This window comes from Podarcis raffonei, chromosome 12 (assembly GCF_027172205.1).
Source record: "Podarcis raffonei isolate rPodRaf1 chromosome 12, rPodRaf1.pri, whole genome shotgun sequence".
Lineage (NCBI taxonomy): Eukaryota > Metazoa > Chordata > Lepidosauria > Squamata > Lacertidae > Podarcis > Podarcis raffonei.
The window spans coordinates 21,836,382-21,859,148 of NC_070613.1; the positions used below are offsets into that span (position 1 = coordinate 21,836,382).

Here is a 22,767-nt window from a genome sequence, read left to right on the forward strand (position 1 = left end):
ACAAAGTAATTAAGAATCAGCAATAAAGAGAGTTGAAATAACATTAGTTTGCCCAGTTTGCTGTTCCTAGCCCTAACAATTCAGATATCACTGTGGCAGAAACCAACCAATGAAAAACTCTCTACAATAGACAGACACCTCAGCTCTTACTTATCCCTTGGGAGGCATAACTCTTTCAGAAGAAATACACACCCTTTCAAATTAAGATATTTTTCAGTTTAATTAAAGCTCCTGGGTGCAGGGACTTATGAAAGCAAAGCCCATTTTACATAGGTTCAGTTGTTCTTCACCAACAATGAACTCAGATTTCCCCTCCTTTTTGTAATAAACATAGACCAAAATAAAACATCATTTTTAAAAAAGAAAGCAGGAGAATATTTCCACATATTCAATCTCCCATGACCCAAATCCTATGCTCGATAAGGTAAGTCCTATGAATCCAGGAGGACTTACTTCTGAGTATACCTATCTGGAATCCAGCTGCAAATCATTTCTAAACATATTAACCAATATCAGCTCTGTCAATTTTGACTCAAAATGGGCAAAAGGCAATAGGGAGGAAAGAGCTTCCATTTCAAAATTAGTTTTAAAAAGTTTAAAGATAAGTTTACAGTTAACAAAGCTATAGCATTGATGCAACAATTTAAAAAGCCAGTTGTATTCCAGTCAGCATCAAAACCTACCTTACAAACAGTTTATGGATTAAAGACCTGAGACAATCCCTGACTTTTTCTCCTTCAGGAATAATCGGCCACAAAGACTGCAATCTAAACACACTTATGTCCTCTTAAAACGACGCTGTCTTTCATTAAACACCCGTGATCTCCGGAGAATTTGCACATAAGACTGAATTCCTTTGCTCCAGGTGCAGCTACAAGTTTAGTGGGCTGATCTTAATCACCGGGATTATCGGGGGTGGGGGTGGTGGGGAGAACACATGGTGAAGGATTTTTGGACAGGTCTTGTTTCTTTTAAAGTCACACTGCAGTTGGTAATTGCCTTGAATCTGTAACTAGTCAGAACTTGCAGCGCTGCTGCTGTTGACTTCAAGCAGCCTGTCAGGAAAAGCAGAGTGCTGAAGAGACAGATCTGCCCTAGCAGTTAAGAAGCATAGGGTTAATTAGACATTAAGCATGACTGAGAGTTAGCGCTGAAGGGTAACCACAGCAAAATGCCCACACACATCCCTCAACGTGCTGTAGCTCAGGATGCACACACACCATCCCCCTTAAAGCACATTCAAAACAGTTCCTTTCCCTCAAAGAATTCTGGGCACTGTAGTTCACTCCTCACAGATTTACAATTCCCAGCAATGCTAGCAAATGACAGTGTCTAGAATTCTTTGAGGGGGGAAATGTGCTTTGAAGGTGCTTTAAAGGTGTAGTGTGTACAACAGTCTGGGGGCACAAAGGATAGCTCACACATCCACAACACTATTAGTCACTTTTCAAGGATGGATCTATGCTCGGAGCATCTTAAGACAATATACTGATTCAGACACAACAGGAAAAGCAAGCCGCTCATATACATATTCCCCTTCCTATACCGTATTTTTCGCTCTATAAGACGCACTTTTCCCCTCCTAAAAAGTAAGGGGAAATGTGTGTGCATCTTATGGAGCGAATGCAGGCTTCATGGCTTTAGCGAAAGCAAGGCGAAGCCTCCGGAGCGCAGCGGGAGCGGTCCCGCTGCGCTCCGGAGGCTTTGCCTTGCTTTCGCTGAAGCCAGGAGAGCAAGAGGGATCGGTGTGCCCCGATCCCTCTTGCTCTCCTGGCTTCGGTTCACTGGAGAGGTGCTGTGCAGCTTTCCCTCTCTGCGCAGCGCCCCTTCAGCAAAATGGGAGGAGAAATGGAAGGGGCTCCATTTCTCCTGCCACTTTGCTGAAGGGGCGCTGTGCAGAGAGGGGAAGAATATTTTTTTTTCTTTTTCTCCCCCTCTAAAACTAGGTGCGTTTTATGGTCGGGTGCATCTTATAGAGCGAAAAATGTGGTAATTTAAAACAGAGACAAGAATCTGTGCCATTCTGACTGCTTTTAGACTACACTCCAGCCATCTCCTGTCAGCATGGCTAGTGATATAGAAAGCTAAAGCTGCTTTCTACCTTGGGAGTTTTCCCATTCCTCTTGCAGGAAAGATGTGAAAAGTTGTGCTTGGATAACAGGAGGATTTAGAGAGACAGAAAAAATGTGAAGTCTTCCTTTCTGATCTGTAACCCTTTTACATTGTGCCACGTCTTAACAACGCAACCTAACCAAAGCAACATTATTATTATTGTTATTACTTACTTACTTACCTTACATCACTTAATTCATAATAGATATTCCTGCTCTCATCCTTGATGTATATTGCCACACTGGGGGACTCCAGCATTTTCATTGTCAGTTGCTGGGGGAAGGCACTTACGAAAAGGGCACGGATCGTATCTGTGCTCGTGATCTCATTGGGCATCCTTAGCTGTTTAGTTTCATCTCCGTACTGAAGGTACAAAACACCTATGAGGACAAAAAAACAACAAGAACATCTTGGTTGACATGAATGAAGTAGGAATATCAAGCTTCATTCTGGATACGAGTTAAAGAGGCCTGTTTGCACAAAGGGCTCGTGATACATATATCAACTCTCTAATTCAGTATTGGAAAAGGAGTATAATTCTCTGCGGCTATTGATTATATGCTCTCAAGAAGTACAAATGCTGCAAGGAAGATTTTTATTATTATTATTACTATTATTATTCTGTTCTTCAGCCAGGGCCATTTCAGTCTTGCATCTGAAAGGATACTTTTTCTGGAGGCTCAATATCGGCCGCAAACCTTGATGTCTGGCAAAGAGAGTTTAAAAACCTGCAGAATGTTTCACCTCGCAGGTTCAACATAAATATCTTAGTTTTGTCATTCTGTCCCTCTCATGCTGTGTGACTAGCATGATGTCTGGGTTCTTCAGTGATGCTTGTTTGCATATGCCTTGGGCAACTCAGAAGAAACATATTCTAAATGTGCTTTTAGAATATGGAGGAAGGCTTTGCTGGTAACTAGGATGGGCTCTGGTGGAAACTGTCCCTCTCCTCACTTAAAAAAGCACAACCGTGGGTATTTGCGACAGCAACAGAAATGGGAAACTGATTTTTGAGCTTTCCAGATTGCTTTTAAAATGTTCTCGCCATTTTGCAAGGCCACAAAGGTTCCAGTTGGCCAAGCCTTATTCTCCCAACTGAGCGTTTGAAACTGCTTGGAGGCTGGGATGCGGGGTTGGAAGACTCGAGCATGAGCTGACGAAAACATTACTTCTCATTTGGCTTGGTTTATTAATTTATTAAAGTCTTCCTACCTGATCTCAGGATAAGATACATATTTCAACATTTCAGTCGCATATGCAACTTGATAAAGCAATAGACAAACTTGCTTGCCTTGATGAACAATAGATTGTGTAGAAACTAGCCTACTATACTTAGCTAAAAATGTACATTTGCTGCTTCTCTTAATTTTGCAGCTGGCCTCACACACCACTGGCTTGTCGCCCTCAGAAGGTTTACAGAAAGGAATGCAGAAAAAGGCTTCCCATTCCTGTAATATAGGAACATAGGAAGCTGCCTGATACTAAGTCAGAACATTAGTCAGTGGAGGTCACCTCTGTCTACACTGACTGGCAGAAGTTCACCAGGGTCTCAGGCAGAGATCTTACCCAGAATGGTATCTGGGACCTTCTGCATTCAAATCATGCATTCCACCACTAAAGTTATTATCTGCACTAAAGATGAGATCTGCATCGATCCACATATCCCTCTGCACATTTCTCCAATGTCTTGTAACTGGTGTGTGTGTGTGTAACTTGACAATATTGCATCTGAATCCCCTCTCACCCCCTACAAGCCAATGAACATGGGATTAGGATGGTGAAGCACCAACACCATCACACCACATGCTTTTCAATAATACATTATCCAAGAGGTTCTTTCCACAAGTCCCATCAAAGACAGAGCAAGACACCGTCCCTGCTGCAGACAAATATTAGTATCAAACAAAGTATCAAAGCACTCTTTTTGGTGCCTGCTTAAAACAATTTTGTTTAGGCACACCTATCCAGACACGTTTTAATCTTTTTTACCGTTGGTAGGTTGTTTTATTTTTTATAAAAAACAACATTTCATTAAATGTTTTAAGTATTTTCAACTGATTTTATTGATAATTTTAATTTCCTTGTAAACCACTTAAGAGGCTTTTCTACAATCTGCAATGAAGCCTGAAATAAATTTTGTATATCTGGATAGACAAAGATAACACAGCACCCTTTATCCAGGAATGAGTTCTTCAGAGACAAGCAGAGACTTTCGATAACAATTAACACTTCTTGTAATGTGAGATAAGTTCGTTGGCGTACTGTCACGGTTATTATTGCCATCCTCAGCACTAGCTTTTCCAGCTTTTCAAGGCATCCTTTCAGAGCTTGTCTTAAGGTCACCTTCATGATCTTTGTGGTATTTCTAGCCGGAGGCCTTAAGCATTATTTTCCATTAGTTATTCTCACCTAGTTATACACACACTTCACACTTTTAAAAAGAAAGGGGCCTGCACATAATCTTTCAGCGGGATCTGCTGCATAAAAAAAAGACAATAGCTAACCCAAAGTTCATGGTATACCTTTTCTTTCTCTTTTTTGCTCCGGATTTAAAAAAAAAAAGGTGTATGGTTTTGCTCACCTGGATGATGAAATTAAGTGCCAGGCTTAAAGCCAAGTAATCAGCCTATAAAAGTGACTAGGACTTAGACTGGGAAAGCAAACAAGGAGAAGAGTGAAACAACTAAATCCTATGCATAATTTGTCAAAAGCAAGCTCCACTGTGTGCAAGGAATAAGCAATGGAGCTTATTCTCCAGAATAGGAGCAAAGACTGCAATGCAAACTTTTTGGCATGACGCTTGGGCTCTTGGTATTCACTGCTGAGTACTGGTGGCAAGGAGACCTGGGACATTATGTTTCCAGGGCACCTGGTATCTACAGTATAGACTTAGGCTTCCAAGAGAACCCCAAGACACAATGTGGCAGCACTCTAGCTGCCAGTCAAAGAAAGAAGCAGCTGGTGCAGAGCTCAGTGCAGCTGAGCAGTGGCACAAAACCAACCCAATGGGGATTATGATGATTCAGCATCTAGCCAATGCTTTTTCCAGTCTTACAAGCCAGCAACCAGGGTCGCAACTGGTCTGGAGAATGGTAAGAGGCTCATGAAGCTGGTCTACATGGGAAATTGCACCAGATGGGATCAAATATGGATTATTGATCTCGTGACTACTTGGTCTATGAGCAGCAACAAAACTGCTAGCACATTTGCAAAGCAGGGTTCGATAGGTTTCAAATTGGATGGGGGACTGTGTGTTGAGTGAGAGTCCTGCATTGTTGACCCTCCAAGTCCCTTCCAAGTCTACAATTCTATGATTATAGGATGAGTTTGGAGATACCTGCTGGGGCTTCCTCAATCTCTTTGGGGATTGACAGCGTGTGCAGGACCTCTGATTACCTGCGGAAGGGCTGTAGCTCAATGGCAGAGCACATGCTCTGCATGCAAAAGGCCGCAGGTTCAATCCTTCACATCTCCAGATAAAGCTCAGAAGGACCTTTGCCAAAAAAACCTGGAGAGCTGCTGCCGGTCAGTGTTGACAGTTCTGACCTAGATGGTCCAAGGATCTCACTCCGTATAAGGCAGCTTCCTATTTGGAGGAAAGCTAATGGAGAACCTAGAACACATTTCCCTTCTTTTTTCTCTTCCCCTCTACCCATTCTTTTTCACTCCACTCCTTTCACCTATTTAGTTCACTGTGCCAGGTGAAGCTGTGTCATCCTGAAGTTGCACCTGTGGGGAATCAGAAACACCCTTGAAGGGGCCCCACAGTTTTACGGGGAAAGGTTGGATGGGTTGGGGAAAGAAAAGGCTGAAGTTTTCACGGGCCAGATATTTTGGAATTCAAGCTCTATTTTTCACATTGCTGTATTTCCATTTTGTAGAAAACAGCGAATTCCCTCCCAAAAGAGACATAACATGTGTACCTGCTGCAAATGACAGATGAAAGAGTTGCATGAATTTACATTACGTTTTTATACTGGCCTATAAAACGTAAGAAGCCAGTGAGGCTAACGAATAATGTTTTTGGAGATTAGCACGGCTTGTGTGGTGTATGTTTGCTGAGGTAGCCATGCTAAACAGCATTTTGGCTCTCTCTGTTGCCTTCTTTCAGGTGCATTCTCAAGATATCTGCTTACACACAAAGGAAGAGCAGATTAAAGGAAGGGACAAATGTGATTACACAGCTTTATTTGGGACGGTGTGTGTTTCAGCTTCCCCTGGGTACACATTCCAGAAAAAGACACAAGCACGATCAATGAAGCATAAACCTTAAAAAGAAAAAAAAAGAAAAAAAACCCAGCAGGCAGCAACATACTTGCTGATTAAGTTCGAAGAGGGAGTATTTTTGTCCTGCTAAATGTTTATGCAAAGATAAGGAATATTCCTTTTTAAATCCTATTCAGCAGTACAAGGAGGAAAACAAGGGAAATATGGCCACCTTTGGGCTATTTAGTTTCCTGGGAGCCTTTTGTTTCAAATCTGGAACTGAAGTGAATTGTTTGGGACTGGGTTTTGTTTGTTTGTTTGTTTTCTTGAAGTCTTGCCAGTCACGTTCTAATGTACAGTATTTAACCAGAACAGCAAATATTTGCACTCATTTTCTACATGCATCAAGAAATCAAGGGAAAGCACAAGGACAAAACAGAGGTATGGGCATGGCTAGCTTCATGAAGACTTGTTCAATCTGCAGGAAATTACACCTGACAACGGTTCAAGTGAATGGGAGCTGTGTAAGAGCATGGATGGTCTCAGGAGGATAGGTCAAAAGTGACACAGGCTGGGAAGCGATCGGAAAACCTAACGTTGATTGGAGTCTACTACAGACCACCAAACCAACAAGAGGATGTACTAAAGTAACTTGCTGATGTACTCTAAGTCAGAACCTCTGTCTATCTTCTTCGAGGAATCCTGGCAAATGGGCAAAGTGCTGGAAAGCCATATTTAAAGAGTGTGCATCAACTGTTCCTCATAAAACTTGAATGAAGTTTCAAGTTAGGTGTCACAGGGTCCTATCTTGGCCCTGGCATGCTAATATTTTTATCAGTGACTTGGGTTATCAATTACAGAAAGGCAGCAGTGTTGGTCTGCCATAGTCAAAACAAAATTTTTTTCCCCTTCCAGTAGCACCTTAAAGACCAACTAAGTTAGTTCTTGGTATGAGCTTTCGTGTGCATGCACACTCAGTAGTGTATCTGAAGAAGTGTGCATGCACACGAAAGCTCATACCAAGAACTAACTTAGTTGGTCTTTAAGGTGCTACTGGAAGGAAATTTTTTTTTTGTTTTGGGTTATCAAGTTTGTGTATGATTTCTCGGAAGACAGGAATAAAATGGAATGTAAAACTAGGCAGGGAATAATGAAATGAAGCCAGCAGAGACAAACGTTCTTCATTTGGGGAGCAGGATCCCCAACTAACCTGCTACTGCCAAAAGGTTTTGGGTGGTATCCAACATGCTTGTTCTGTTAGTGTAAAGATTAATGCTTATGTGATGCAACACCCTCCACCCGCCCCACAACTCCCTCCCCAAATCTGCTCTGGAGAATTGGAGGAATCCCTAGAACATATTTTTTTTTGGGGGGGGGGAGTGCAAATCCTTGCACTAACATAACAAGTTGCTTCGTACAGTCATACCTTGGAAGTTGAATGGAATCTCTTCTGGAAGTCCGTTCGACTTCCAAAACATTCGGAAACCCAAACACAGCTTCTGATTGGCTGCAGGAAGCCGTGGAAGCCCCGTCGGACGTTCGGGTTCCAAATAACGTTCACAAACCAGAACATTCACTTCTGGGTTTGTGGCGTTCAGGAGCCAAAACATCAGAGTACCAAGGTGTTCGGGATCCAAGGTACGACTGTACTACATTGGATGCCAGCCCTTATTACCATTCACCAGCCTCTGAAGAAAGAAGTACCTGGAGCAGGGCATCCAATACAGATTCTATACAGTAAGTAGATTCATACCTAAGCTGGTGAGCCTTTGGCTATCCAGGATCCCAAGCCGTATAGAGTTTTACGGTCAAAGGCAAAGGCCTTAGCTGTATACAGAAAAACAACAACCAATGGGTGTTCTCCAGACAGGAAGTACCAATCAATCATTAATGGGGCTGCCATATTCTGAACTTTAAAAATTATTCCAAAGTTGATTTTGACACACAGTATTGCAGCTCGATGAAAAGGTGGAAATGCCGCAGAAAAGCATCACTCAAGAAGCATTAATGTTTAACGAGGCAATTTAAGAGTATGATGGCATGTTGTTTGTGGCTGTGAAATGGTGTGAAACCTACAGTCTTTGAACCCGTATGCAGCTAATAAATCACTGCCTATTATTTAAACACCCCTTAATTACAACTTCTGACTCCATATCACTTGGAAGAAGTGGGGCCACTGATCAAATGTATACACTGTGTACTTTATCACTGGTGCTTTATCAAATGCTACATAGACATATTTAGGGAAGGAATTCTTTATCTCCAAATTATCAACTGGTTGTTTACATAATCTAGAAAATGCCATTCAGAGTGAGGAATCCCTCTCGACTAATCAAATATAGCTATCTCCCTAAACTCGGCGCACATAATTTTCTTCTAATATGCAAAGAACTACAGAATAGAGGGATGAAATTTCAGAAATCTTCTAACAGAAGGCATGTCTCACTAGTTGCTTTTGAGTGCAAACCTGTTTGCATACCATCAGTGAGAGTTCAGTCATATCCTCCCAAAGAGAAGGCGCATACACACGAAAGCTTATACCCAAGAACAAACTTAGTTGGGCTCTAATTTTTTTAAAAAAATTAATATATTTCAACTGTGTCAGACCAACACGGCTACCTACGTGAATCCTCCCAAAGAGAAGTGGATGACACCCCTTTGACAGCGATTGTGAGACAGTTATTAGATTGGAACAAGTTGGGGGCCTATGAGGAATGGCAGAGAGGGGGGGGGGAATGCTAAGCCAAATTAATAGCTTCTTACTTACTTAACCCTGAACCTCAGTTGCCAACCAATATAGTGCAAATGTCCTATAAGCATTGACCTTTGAAGTTTGGTGAATGGGGCATTGGTCATATAAAGGGTTATACTATAGATAAACTACACATTTATATACTTGGATCCCACTCTCTGGGGGATATCTGCTTCTCTTTCCTACAGTATATGGACCCTCCTGCAGTTTGGGAAGGAAATTTGACTGATCCCAACGAGCATTACATCATAATTATGATGGAATGAAGAAATGAAACAGTGGGAAAGTAGGATCAGACCTATCTCAGGGATGGGGAACTTGCGGCCCTCAATATGTTTCTGGGCTCCAGCTCCCAGCAGCCCAGCCATTACAGCCGATGCAAGTGCAGCACAGCAACACCTGGAGGATGGGAGACTCCCCATGGATTGCTTATCTAGTCCATTATCCTGTTTCTGTTAGCGGCCAATCAGATACCTATGAGAAGCCACAAGCAGGACATGAACACAATAGCTCTCTTCTGCTGTTCCCCAGTGATTGATGGTAAGAGCACATTCATTCTGGTCCTGGAGACAGGATACAGTTAGCCATTGGCAATATTATATTCCATGAATTTGTCTAATTCCTTTTTTAAAAAAACCCCCTGCACTGGTAGTCACAATCACATTTTGTCTTAGCGAATAGCAGAGTTTAACTATGTGCAAGAAGCAGGTTCATGGGTCTGTCCTTCATCTTCTCCTACTCAGAATCATCACTGGATGAGCCAGGTTCTAAAATTACGTAGAGAGCGAAAAGCTTGTCTCTTTGCCTTTCATAAGCTGCTGCAAATGAAATGTGGGCTTCTACAACGTATGTACTGACAAACATTCCACAAAAGTGAGCACACGTGCATTTACTCCTTCAGAAAAGCACCTCTTCGACCCCCCAAGAAACCTAAAAAATCATGTATAAATGATAAAACTTTTCCAACTAACAAAAAGAACTTTAGATTTTACTTGGTCAGGAATAAATGCTTTGGTAGAGCCTGAATAATATAGTGTTGCCTGTCAGTTGTGCCCCACCAAAAAGCCACTCCTGGAAATGGGGTGGGTGGGGGAATAATGAGATAGGGAATAAACACAAAGTAGGTAGATGTTCAAAAGGGACGCGGGTGGCGCTGTGGGTTAAACCACAGAGCCTAGGACTTGCTGATCGGAAGGTCGGTGGTTCGAATCCCCGCGAAGGGGTGAGCTCCCGTTGCTCAGTCCCTGCTCCTGCCAATCTAGCAGTTCGAAAGCACATCAAAGTGCAAGTAGATAAATAGGTACCGCTCTGGCGGGAAGGTAAACGGCGTTTCTGTGCGCTGCTCTGGTTCGCCAGAAGCGGCTTAGTCATGCTGGCCACACGACCCGGAAGCTGTACGCCGGCTCCCTCGGCCAATAAAGCGAGATGAGCTCCGCAACCCCAGAGTTGGCCACGACTGGACCTAATGGTCAGGGGTCCCTTTACCTTTACCTTAAGTAGATGTTCAGACAACTTCCCTTGCCCCACATTGTCCATGATGCCTCTCCAACCTTCTGGAGTAGCTTTTTTTTGGGGGGGGGGGTGAGGGAGAACAAATGATGGCAGGCAATGCTGGGAGAAATAAAGAATCAAGGAAACTTCCTTCACGTGAACTTAATCATAACTAACTTATCTTAGGGTCCAAGCCAAAGTAATCGTAATTGCCCCCCCCCAGTAGACACACCAGGCTTTCCATTCTTGCCTCTGTCCAAGTTCTGCAAGGGCACTGAGGCATTTTCTTTGAGGTATGAGTCTCCTGCTGTTGTCTTCGGTGGGGGAGAGAGACATGCACACGGCCATTCTCTTCTCCACCAAGATTTATGAGTGAAGTCGATTAAAAACATGCAGAATGGGAAAGGGGAGAAGCAGATGTTGGTGGGATTTGTGAATTCCTTAGGGATCCCACATATCACAAATGATATGACAAACAACAATAACCCCAACAGAATATCATAATGTAGGTCTTTACATCATAGCATTTGAGCTCACAGTGAGTGGTTTGTCTGAGGTGTTTTTGTTTTTTTTTGTACTTAGGAAATATATCCTAAATGAGGACTCAGAAGAGAGGGAATACTGCTATGGGCACCAGAATATAAACAGGAGGTGCCGCCTACAGCAACTTCCACCAATCTGGTACCCTATAGATGATTGTACTACAATCCCCGTCAGCCCGAGTTGTTAAGGTCATATTGGCATGTTCTACATTTTTCATTGCAAAAATAGCATAACGTTGGTTCTCTCATTACAGATTTTTGGGGAACCCTTCTATGTGGAGAATTTCCAAAAAGTACCTGCTGCATTAACTAAGGCAGGCTACAGTTCCTGCAGATTAACACAATCAGCTCCCACATCCCATAATATATATGGCAAGACCACCTTTAATCATTCTGAGTCTCTGTTGGTGTAGAGAAACCAGCTAAAACCGCCTTTCGTTTATACTTCTTTGTACTTTTTTTTTTTAGCTGATTGTGTATCAGATATCAAAGCACTCTTGATAAAAATGGCCTGGGATTGTTAACAGAATAAATAAACCACTACGTTCAGTTTATGAACAGCCCCCATGATTTATGACCCCGCTGCCGTTCTGCTTTATGCTGCTCTGCAGTCTGGGAGATGGGATCCTGCAGAAAAGAAGCTTCTTTATGGCAATAACCCTTTGCCTTCCTCAACCATCTGCATTCATTGCCTTATATAGCAACAGCTTGCCTGTCCTATGGCAGTATTTCCTGAGAAAGATTGCCTTCCACTTGTGCAGCTAGGGGTGGAGGAGAAATGTTGGTTTGGTTCACATTTAAAGGCAAATCTATCCAATCAACACTTTCGGGGGGGGGGGAATACACCCCATCTAAAACACAGCCATCTTCCTCTCTGAATTTTGCGATGCAACTTTCCAGTTAGGTAACGCATGCAAAAGTGCATATACGAGTGTGCCTAAAAGTGCATGTGTTAGTAAAAATAACATACAATCCGGCATTAGGAAATTACTTTGCAGAAATGCGCATATTAGGCAAAATTGCACACCAAAGTGTGTCAGGATAAATTTGCACTAAAATGCTGACAATATATATATATATAATGGCAAGCTGATGTGGAAATGTGAAGATCTGGACTTAAGTTCAGCAAAATGAGAAACCAAAACTGAGAGATCTACCTATTCCTATGTGTAGCTAATTGGTAACAGAAATTCACTAATCTGCTCCAAGCCCATTCAATGTGTGGCAAGAATGGTTACTGTGAGAAGAAGTGTGTGTGGAAATATTAGTGGGTAGCAGTCAAGTATGCCTCCAAGTGAGATCTTGTTCCCACTGAGGAACTGGGGCTAGGAAGAACTCTACAGTCACACAGACCTGAACAGGTAAGGTAAAGGGACCCTGACCATTAGGTCCAGTTGCGGACGACTCTGGGGTTGCAGCGCACATCTCGCTTTATTGGCTGGCGAACCAGAGCAGCGCACGGAAATGCCGTTTACCTTCCCTATTTATCTACTTGCACTTTGACGTGGTTTTGAACTGCTAGGTTGGCAGGAGCACCGGGAGCTCATCCCGTCGTGGGGATTCGAACCGCTGACCTTCTGATCGGCAAGTCCTAGGCTCTGTGGTTTAACCCACAGCGCCACCGCGAACAGGTAGAAATATACAAATACACTTTTGGTCTATAGGCCAATGGTGGGGACAAGCTTTGTATGCAGATGACCCCCAGTTTAATTCCTCAGATCTCAAGTTGCATAGCTGGGTAAGGTTGAGTGAGTTGCCTCAGAACCTGACCAGTCAAAGCAGAAAATACTGGGGTAGATGAACCAGTTATGGATTGACTCCAACAAAAAGCAGTGTTGTATCTTGGTATGAAGGAATGCAAGGCATAGACCACAGAGGACTGGTAACAAGCCCAAAGAGGACACCTGGCATTTTGCCCCCACCTGCGCAGCTCCACACTGCCACCATGTGGCGACTCATCCGCATGTCAGTTCCAGGAGAAAAAAGATAGAGGAGCCTTTCTAGGGGAGAAACCTTGATAACAGAATTGTAAGTTGGAAGGGACCCAAAGGATCACCTGGTCCAACCCCCTGCAATGTAGGAATCCTGGCCACAGCTCTACCCTGGGTGGGCTCGAACCACTAACCTTCTGGTTAACAGCCACACACACTGACCCATTGTGCCACCTGGGCTGGATACAGCCTGGGGGAGCTATTTGTGACCCACAATGGCTTTGCAACCTTTACTCATTCATCTATGAGGCTGACCATAATAATTCCCATCCGAGGCTGAGAAACAAACACTGGATCAAGATCATTCAGTAAAACCAAATCCAGCCAATCATCTAAACGAGGAGTAGTAGAGGTTATATCATCCAGATGCTGCTGTATGACAAGTTTCATCATTCCTGACCATTGACCAAGCTGACGGCAGCTGATATGAAGTGGAGCCCAACAACATCTGGAGTGTACTAGATTAAGAAGGCTGTCTTAGATTGTTTTATGGGAGCCTGTACAAATCTTGAGACTGCATACTCTCCCTTTCCTTCATTTGTTCATGAGAAGAAGCTTCCCTTTCCGCTTTACAACACAGCCCGGTTCCCAGTCATTTACAAACCCAAGGAACTGTAGCTTATTCAAATCAGAGTTAGATAACAAATATATCAAAGTGCAGTTTGATCCAGGTTTGCTATGACTACTTGGAGTTAGAACAAGCCACAGTTCTCTGAGTTCATACACAATGATGGACCATGGTCTCAGCCTGCTAAGTAAAAGTCAAGTTCTTCCTCTCCTATCATTTGTGTTTTTCACCATGTTTTTTTCACTCTGAAAGACATTTGGGGAGTGAAATAAACAGGGAGAACATACAGTATTAGATGCATAACAAAACCTGGCATTAGTTCAGCAGTAGAATGTGGGTAGCGCCTTACCAAGTGATCTTTCCTTTGTCTGGTTTGTTGACCTCACCACTGGAAGACTTGCTCGTGTACGGCTTCCTCTTGAGAAGGGAGAAAGAGATTCTCCTTCAGACATGATTTCCAGGGAGTCAGCAGATGCCTCTGATAATTCGGCCTGATCTCCCAAATTGGGCTGTGGGCTTTGAGATAGCTTTGGGCTCCTTGTCTGTGAAATAAAATAAATAAATAAATCATTAAGAGAAAGCAAACACTTTTGCTGGTAACTTCAAGATCCCTGCCTAAAGGAGAGCAGGGATTTCTCCCCCTCCCTCTCATACAAGAAGATAAAATATCACTTGAGCTGCTGAATGCAGAATGATACAAGGCCTTGTTTCCTCAAGGTGACTTCCATGTATGTTATTTACAAGAGATTGTCCCAGGGTATTCCATTAAGATTTTTATTGCGGTACGTCCAACTGCACAAAATTCATATCTAACAAGTACCCGAGGCTAAGACAGTATGGGTTAGATAGATGGCAATTTCATTCCCTGCTGTTCTGACAATTGCTAGCATTGTCTGTAACAGTAACAGCATGTAAGCATGCAGATATGCACAGGACATAATGCACAGGCAATGAATGAAAGGCTTTATGCCACCAAGCTTCCTTAAGTCTCTTTCAGTATCGCTGTGCTAGTTGTGTGAAGAGGCATTACTCAGCTAAGAGGACAGGGGACAAATTTATACTCTCTCTACTTTGACCTTCCACTCTTAAGTCTTCTGTATTATTACATTTTTAAAAACCCTGCCCTTCACTCAAAGTGTTCATGCCAATGACAGAAGTCATATTTCTTTCAAGCAACAGTGTGCCATTTGGGCTCTGCCGAGGATAGAAAGCAGATGGGCTGTTCACTACACCTCCAATTGGTGGCACCTTTTTCTTCTTCCTTTTCTTCTTTTTCTTTTTTGATGTGTTAAGTGAAAGAAACACCCCTTGCAAAAATATTTGGTCACTTGATATGATAATGCTATGCCTCCTACCCACCTACATTCTCCCATGTGAAAGTACACAAAAGTTCCACCACTTCAAACAGAAAGGCTGGGACAGAGCAGCTTTGGTCCAGCACTGATTTATTCCCTCAAAATAAAAAATATTCAGATTAAAATCTGATCCAGAAAATAATTCCCAGGTTCTCTACTCACCATCCAACCACTCTCTAAAACCCCCACATTCTCTTCCTCTCCATGGTTTATCTTAGCAGTCATAAGAGAGAGACAAAGCTCTGTCTTTTTTCCCATTTACCCAGCATGCTGTATTATAATCACATCAGGTTGAGGGGAATCAGTGCATGTTGCTGCTACCACCCTTCCACTTGCTTTAAGGCAGGTGTAGGAAACCTGTGGCTCTCCAGATGTTGTTGGACCCTGACTCCAATCATCCCCAACCATTGGCCATGTGGCTGGAGATGATGGAACAACATCTGGATGGCCACAGGTTAGCCATTCCTGTTTAGGTGTTACTGTATAGTCAAACCAGCCCAGAGAGCAGAGGTTGGGAACCAGTGACTACAACTCCCATCATCCCTCACCACTGTCTATTCTGGCTGAGACTGATGGGAGTTGGAGTTAATGTTCCACAGGTTCCACCTGGAGAAGACACTTTAGGAATCAGAGAAGACCAGTCAGGAGGAGGAGTCTGTTTTCCTAGTTCAGATTAGCTGGGCGGATGATGATGATGATTTCCATGCATTACTAAATTAACCCAAGGTTGATTGGGGCAAGTTTACCCATCTCTACTCTCCTATCAGTCTTTAGAAGAATTTTCTTTGTAGACCTGGGGAAAGCATATTGTGTGCTGGGCCCGAGCATGTTGAGAGCTGGCAGAAGGGGCTTTGGCAATGTGGAGAGCTGTCAGGAACTCCACAGCCGTGCAAGAATTTTAGGGCTGGGCAAAAGGCTTCAGTGGAGTTTCACAGCAAGATTCAAAGGCCTGTTCTTGGCTATAGTCATAGCTAAATTCCAACCATGCAGCGTTTAAGAGGATTTGTTGCCCTTAACTTTTTCATACCCCAGAATAACTACAGATCTGGAAGTTCCTGAGAGATAACTGCTTGCGAGTTGAAATAAAAAAGGGAGTGGGCTTCCCTATGTGGCACTCTTAGAAATCTGTTATGAAAGGAGGAAAGGAGGAGCTGTGGGGTAAGAGCTCTCAGAGCTGCAAACAACTGCAGAATTATGGGCTGAAAGCCTGAACAACATGCCCAAAGCTGCATCTGCATTGGCTATTTGTACTGAGCCCATCTAGGCTACCCTGCATCACTTCTGAGCCTGTGCCGCTCCCCCAACCATTTGTCTTGCAGATGGGCTGGAAACCCCCAAGTTTTGGCGGAACTCTAAGGAACTGTTGTGGGCACTGCACAATGCCCAAGTCACAGAAGGAACACTGGTGATTCTGAGACACCATCACCACCACCAAACAAGCCAAACAGCTACATCTTCCTCCCAAAACAAATACAGACCAAAAAAAAAGGCAGGAGACACCCCCAAACCAGGCAACCCCTTCCCAACCAACTCCCCCCAAAACACCTTGCTCAATTTGAAATAAAACCTAGAGATGCAGAATCTTAAGTCACTATGGTGCCTACAGCTGTCGCATTAGCAACTCAAGCACTGAGAAAACATAAGTGGCACAGTCCAAGCCACTTCAGACATCTAGAACCTTGTGTTTTGTGGTTCTTACTTTTTCCTGGGGGCTTCACCCCATTTCTGGCTTAGTATTGAGCTGCCCATTGACGGCTCTTATACTGACATGCCCTTGTCCTCGATTCCTGATTCCCATATTCTCGTGCGCACTGCCCAAAACACTGGATTCAATCCCAGTTCTTATTTTAATTTAAAACCCTGACAATGGCGATGTTCTATATTTAGAAGGTTGGAAAATGCTGTTCAGATCAAAGCTGGATTCAAAAACAAAGAGCCATATTGCTGACATCTGGCCTTTTCTTTTTGGTGGATATTTATTTTTTGAGTAGGGAGAGGTGAGCTTGCTGCAGAAATGACACAGATCATGGCATACTCCCTTGGTGACCTTGGCTGAAGGAGCAACTGTAGCTTTTTTTATTAGGTTTTCATTAGGTTGCTGCGGAACTTCAACCTCTCTCGACTCCCTCCGTTTCCAACTTGTCCAGTCACACACAAAATATAATAACTCTGAAATACCTAACGAGAAATCCAAAGACTCAGGAGCTTTGTGCTTACAAAAGGTTTGCATTAATATATTAGGTATTACCCAGCGTCCTGTAGTGACATGATTATGAGGCATTATTCCCCCTCACCCACCCTTCTCTCTCTCCAGGAATTACAGCTAACATTTTTCATCTTAAGAGAATGGAGGCATGCTTTGAAGTGCCTCCGTGACGTCGTTTGCGTCTAAGCTACAAGGTTGTAAACACCCCATGTGGGCACATGGACGTTAATACCCAAGAACTGACAAGTGAGTGACCTAAAAAAACAAAAAGGGATTTAAGAAGGCAATAATTCTTTCATTCAGTCACCTGAAATGTGGCTGGTGGTTGTAGGCCATGACTGCAACAGCAGGTTATAAAAAAAGAAAAGTAAAGGACCCTTGGACAGTTAAGTCCAGTCAAAGGCAACTATGGGATGTGGTGTTCATCTCTGTTCAGGCCAAGGGAGCCGGCGTTTGTCCACAGACAGTTTTCCGGGTCATGTGGCCAACATGACTAAAGTGCTACTGGTGCAACGGAACACCGTGACGGGTGTCAGAGCACACAAAAACGCTGCTTTATCTTCACGCCACAGCGATACCTATTTATCTACTTGCACTGGTGTGCTTTCGAACTGGATACAGGTGGTGCTGTGGTCTAAACCACTGAGCCTCTTGAGTTTGCCGATCGGAAGGTCAGTGGTTAAAGTCTTGCGACGGTGGTGAGCTCCCACTGCTCTCTCCCAGCTTCTGTTGACTGCAACAGCACCCAGGACTGGTGTATCATATTATTTCTAAAGTCAGTCATCAGATGTGGGAGACCTCTGATCTGATCCCCAATACCCACTTTTGAAGCAGTTCTGGTGTTAAATGAATAATGTTGTGATCTGGGAACAAGATAAGGGCTAACCCCGCCCCCTGCATCGTTTTCCCAATCTAAGTCTCTCCTTAACTTTCAGTGAGCTCATTAGTGAAGCTATGATTAGCCCTGGGTTGGGAAATATATCTTTGGATGCAATGCCAATCCACTTACCCATGGAATTCAGTAGTAGTATTCTGTGTAGACATAGAACAGCCCAGTAAAATCTATCTATAAGCATGATATGGATACCTGTGTTTTTTTCCTTTGCAGGGCTGAATGAATACCAGCACGGGAGCAAGCAATTTAGATAAGGAAGATAGCTCTAGGGGGAAAGGTGTAAAATAAAAATCATATTCCTTAGTGGATCTACTCCTGTCTGAATTATATTCCTCACATGGTTGCTTTTAAAACTAAAACTAAAAATAAGAGACTAGATCATGGATCCCCTGGAACGTTAGACACTTGGAAATGCCTAAGAACCAAACTGGTGTGCTGATCTCTATAATCAGTCTTCTGCCAAATTTCCTAATGGTCTCTCAGTTGAAATTCATGAGGTGAAACAGAATTCCTCCCAGAATTTTCAGGCAAACACATCTATAAGTATTTGATGTTTTACAATTAATTATTTGGCAATGTATTCGCCCCCCCCCCCCAGTTTAGCTGTCCTTACAACAAGCTGGATGTTAGGTAGTATCTGGCCATTTTGCTAGCATCCACTGGGTACAATTAGGTTCTACCTTTTGAGCAAAATTGTATCAGATTCCCTTCTGGATTCCTGTCAGCTTCATAACGGCTAACAAACCACACTGGGCAGCATTGTTCATTCAACTGCTAAGCAGCTTACCATGCATTAATTGAGAAAGACGCCACTCATGAATTTATATCTGCTTTGCAGACATGGAACCTTAGGCCAAATTACATGTTACATTCTGGCTTAGAACTGACTGTATATTCTTCCTGTGTGCCTTCTCCAGAGTGACCCTAGGAGCCAATCCTCAGTGGCCGGCTCTCCTCCTTTCACTCTGATTGGCTCCAAGAAGCACAAAGGATGGGAAGGCTTATCACAGTCACTAAAAAGTTTCTCTTTCATATTGACTAGGCAGCTCTAGGACACTAGAGACAGGGACTCTGAATATTTGACTTGATGGCCGGCCACAACCCTAGACCATTATACCTCTGCTCCTGGGACCTTCTCCTTGGCAGGAAGAACATGTGCGCCATACTTTTCCCATCAAGGATGCTGGTTTGCAGTGGTGAAAAACACTTTCCTAGGAGCTGTAAGCACCCACAGCCACCCCTCTTGTGTTATCATTTGCTAGCCCAAAGGTAAGTTTCTGCACCTTACGGCAAGGATGAGGTGGAGAGGCAGAAAAGGCCGCCATGAAGTGATGCTGTTTAAGTGCCATCACTTTGAACAGGCTTTCCCAAACTTGGGTCTCCAGCTGTTGTTGGACTACAACTCCCATCATCCATAACTAGGAGGACCAGTGGTCAGGGGAACACTGACTTAGACTGTGTCTTTACACAAGCAAAACCTCAGTTCTGTAAGGGTGAGCATGAGGGCATTCATGCCTCCTTAATACAAGTATTGTATAAAATGCTATATCAATCCATACAGACACACCCATTAGGGGGGGAAAAACTTGTTTCCTGATACTGAGTAATACATCAATTTCTTTTGCACATTTTGCAAAAGGGGGTTGGAAAGAGAGGATAAGCAACTCAAGGGTTACTTATAATATACAGTATAATGAGATATTTAAGACGAAGTCTCTAGGACGTTGACTAAATTATGATATGATTTTTAATAATGTCGGCCATTCATCTTCTTTCATTCCCTTCCTTCTATTTTGTCACTCTCATAACTTCTGTCTGATGTATTGCTCATTTATATTATATTATATATTACGCCATTCCTGGTGGCACAGACTGCATTTTGGAATATGTATATACAATTTTATGCCAGTGGAAATATACTTTTTTATTGCTAATATGTATATCATCCAGATCACAAGAAGTAATGGAATTGCTCTATTCTACTTTGGCCAGATCTCACTGAGAGTACAAAGTCTGCTTTGGGCACCACAATTTCAGAAGGACAGGCAAACTGGGAACATTTGTTGTTGTTCTTCATTGTTGTTAATGTTAGTTGCTTTGGGTCACTTTGTGAGAAAAGTGACTAATAATAATAATAATAATAATATACGTGCACAAAGCACAGAGGGACACACTGAAACCCACAGGGGTCTTTGCAATGTAGAAGCCCTTCTTCCACATACAGGATCTATAATAGTTTTCCTTAGTTCTGCTTTCAGAAAGAAAGTCAATACCACATGCATATGAGACTAACTTCTTTCTATGAAGAAAAAAAATTCTCTCTCTGTACATACATACACACACACTCACTTCACTACCCTCACAACAATCTTGAGCATTTTCACCTGTGAAAACAGAAATGGATTCAGGGCTGCAGAAAGAAAATCCAAACACTCAGCAGCTGGGTGTATATTAACTCATTTTTTCTTGTGTATTATGATTACATTATTGAGGGTTGGAGGTGGGGGAAGAGAAGCCAATATTGTGAAGTATTCAATGGACATTGGTTTTAGAGGGGGGTGGGGTGAGGAGATATCATTCCACAGAAAACACCCAGTCGGCTGTGCTAATGAAGGCTGAAGAAAGGCAGAGAGGGGAGCGGGGATTGTGCAATGGAAGGCGAAACACAGCAGGAATCATTCTGCTGTTACATTGCAAGCTGCTGAAGTTAGGCCACTGGCATATCTAGCTCAGTATAATCCACAGTAGACAGGCAGTGGCTCTCCAGAGTCTCAGTGAGGACTTGCTCCTAGTCCTACCTGAAGATGTCAGAGACTGAGCCTGCTGATCTCCGCCAACAATTCTTAGACCACCTATGTATCCCAACATGGAAACCAGAGACAGAGGTTATACGCTTCTTATTACAGGGGAGAGACCAGGAGCTCACCAAGACAGTAGCCAAGTTCCTCTATTTGATTTTCTGCCGCCAAAGTACGCTACAGGACCCTGCCCTTGCTGGAGTCCCCACAGAGGTGAAATAAATTGCTCGCCTCTTCTTCCCTTGGGCAAATGACTGTGCTGTTGAAATGGCGACGAGATCACATTGGCCTATTTATTCTGGTTTTTTTTTAATGATATTTATTAAAATTTCAAAAGAAGTTACAAAAGTAATAAAGAAATAGAAAAAAGAAAACAAGAGATACAAAATACAGAAAAAATAAAAACAATAAAAAATAAATCCATCTTTCCATGCCTTGCCTTTCATTTACTTGTTTCCCTGACCTCCTCACACCTCCCTTTTTTGTATTCCAGTTCGAATGGTTAATTCAGCAAATCCTTTCCCTCTTTGTTTTTATCTTAATTCTTTATCATAACATATTATAACTTTATATTTTCATCTATTGAGAGTCCATTTTTACATACTCCTTTTTAACATTATTGCTAAAACCGCTTCATTTCATTCCGACATCATTTTAGCATTCCTTAATTTTACAATGTTTCTGTAGATAATCTTTAAATTTCTTCCAATCTTCTTCCACCGACTCTTCTCCCTGGTCCACATTGGCCTATTTATTCTGAATGTTTGTAAGTGATGCCAATAAAGGTTTGAGGAGGAGGAGGATGGCTGAGCCTGGGACCTTTTTTTTTTGTATGCAAAAAATAATAATAATAAAAAATGCCGCAGCCCTTTCCATAGATCAGTAAGGTTTGCTTCCTCTAGTTTGCTCATTTGGCTGATGTAGAAGCAATCCCCATCATAGTGATTTAAATGTACGGTGTGAAAGTAGCCAGAAAGAGAGAGGGAGAAATCTGCTACTTTTAGAAACAGGACCAAGACTGCAATCCTTACTCCAAGACAGCCCAACTGTATGCAACAGGACTTTGCTTGCTTCTGAGTGTTCCAAGGCATTCAGATAACTTTTACAGAATGGTTAATAAGTACTGGTTCGCTTTCATATTGTTTAAACTTTTAAACACTATATAAAAAAAAGTATTGATAAAGGGCATGCCTGCATTTTTGTGTTCCTCTCCCATTCACCACAATCAAATATTTGCTTTTTCAGGAATTTGAAGGTCTGTGGACTATTAATAAACTTTAACTGAACTGTGTTTCTCCAAGGTTTCCGGAAGGGTTCTCTCCCAGTGACTGAACTTGGAACCTTCTGCATGCAGATCACATTCTCTGCCTGCCATCGAGCTATGACCCTTCAGAGTGAAAATAAATTCAAATTAATTTGGTTTTGTTATGTTAAGTTGATTTTGTTATGTCCTCCACTTTGAGATTTGTTGGGTTTTTTTTAAATGTAGCAGTATTGACATTTATAATTTATGTGTAAAGCAAAGATAAAACTACATGGATTCTGACGGTGAAGTCAGTGCATGGGGAGGGGAGGTTTTTATCTGTTTGCCTCTATCCACAGATTGGATGGAAATATTCCCCATGCAAGGAGGATGCCTAAATCAAAACACACAAAGCAGTGCAAGCTGCGGAGGAGATCCCAACTCAGAACACACAAAACAGATGGATGTTTCTACCCAAGCCCTAGCTACATTACAATTGCAGGACGCCTTATCCCCGGTTAGTTGCCCTGGCTTCCTCAACTGTTATCACAAGCCTCTAGTCCTCACACATGAGCTACATTTCGTGGGAAGGCTGGCAATGCTCCACT

The 22,767-nt window shown here is 42.7% G+C and overlaps 1 protein-coding gene across 20 annotated transcripts in view; it reads right to left on the bottom strand.

The window, feature by feature from the left end:
• The window catches only part of KIAA1217 (KIAA1217 ortholog), a 367,324-nt gene that overhangs the window by 74,204 nt on the left and 270,353 nt on the right, over positions 1 to 22,767 (bottom strand). For 19 of the 20 annotated variants that reach the window (XM_053359230.1, XM_053359238.1, XM_053359232.1 and 16 more), the window contains 2 exons: positions 14,012 to 14,204; positions 2,294 to 2,492 (listed from right to left, as the gene is read on the bottom strand). In XM_053359230.1, the coding sequence (XP_053215205.1) occupies positions 2,294 to 2,492; positions 14,012 to 14,204 (392 nt within the window). Of the gene's footprint in view, positions 1 to 683; positions 1,053 to 2,293; positions 2,493 to 14,011; positions 14,205 to 22,767 lie in introns of those variants that run through there. The other variant, XM_053359244.1, reaches the window with a different exon arrangement.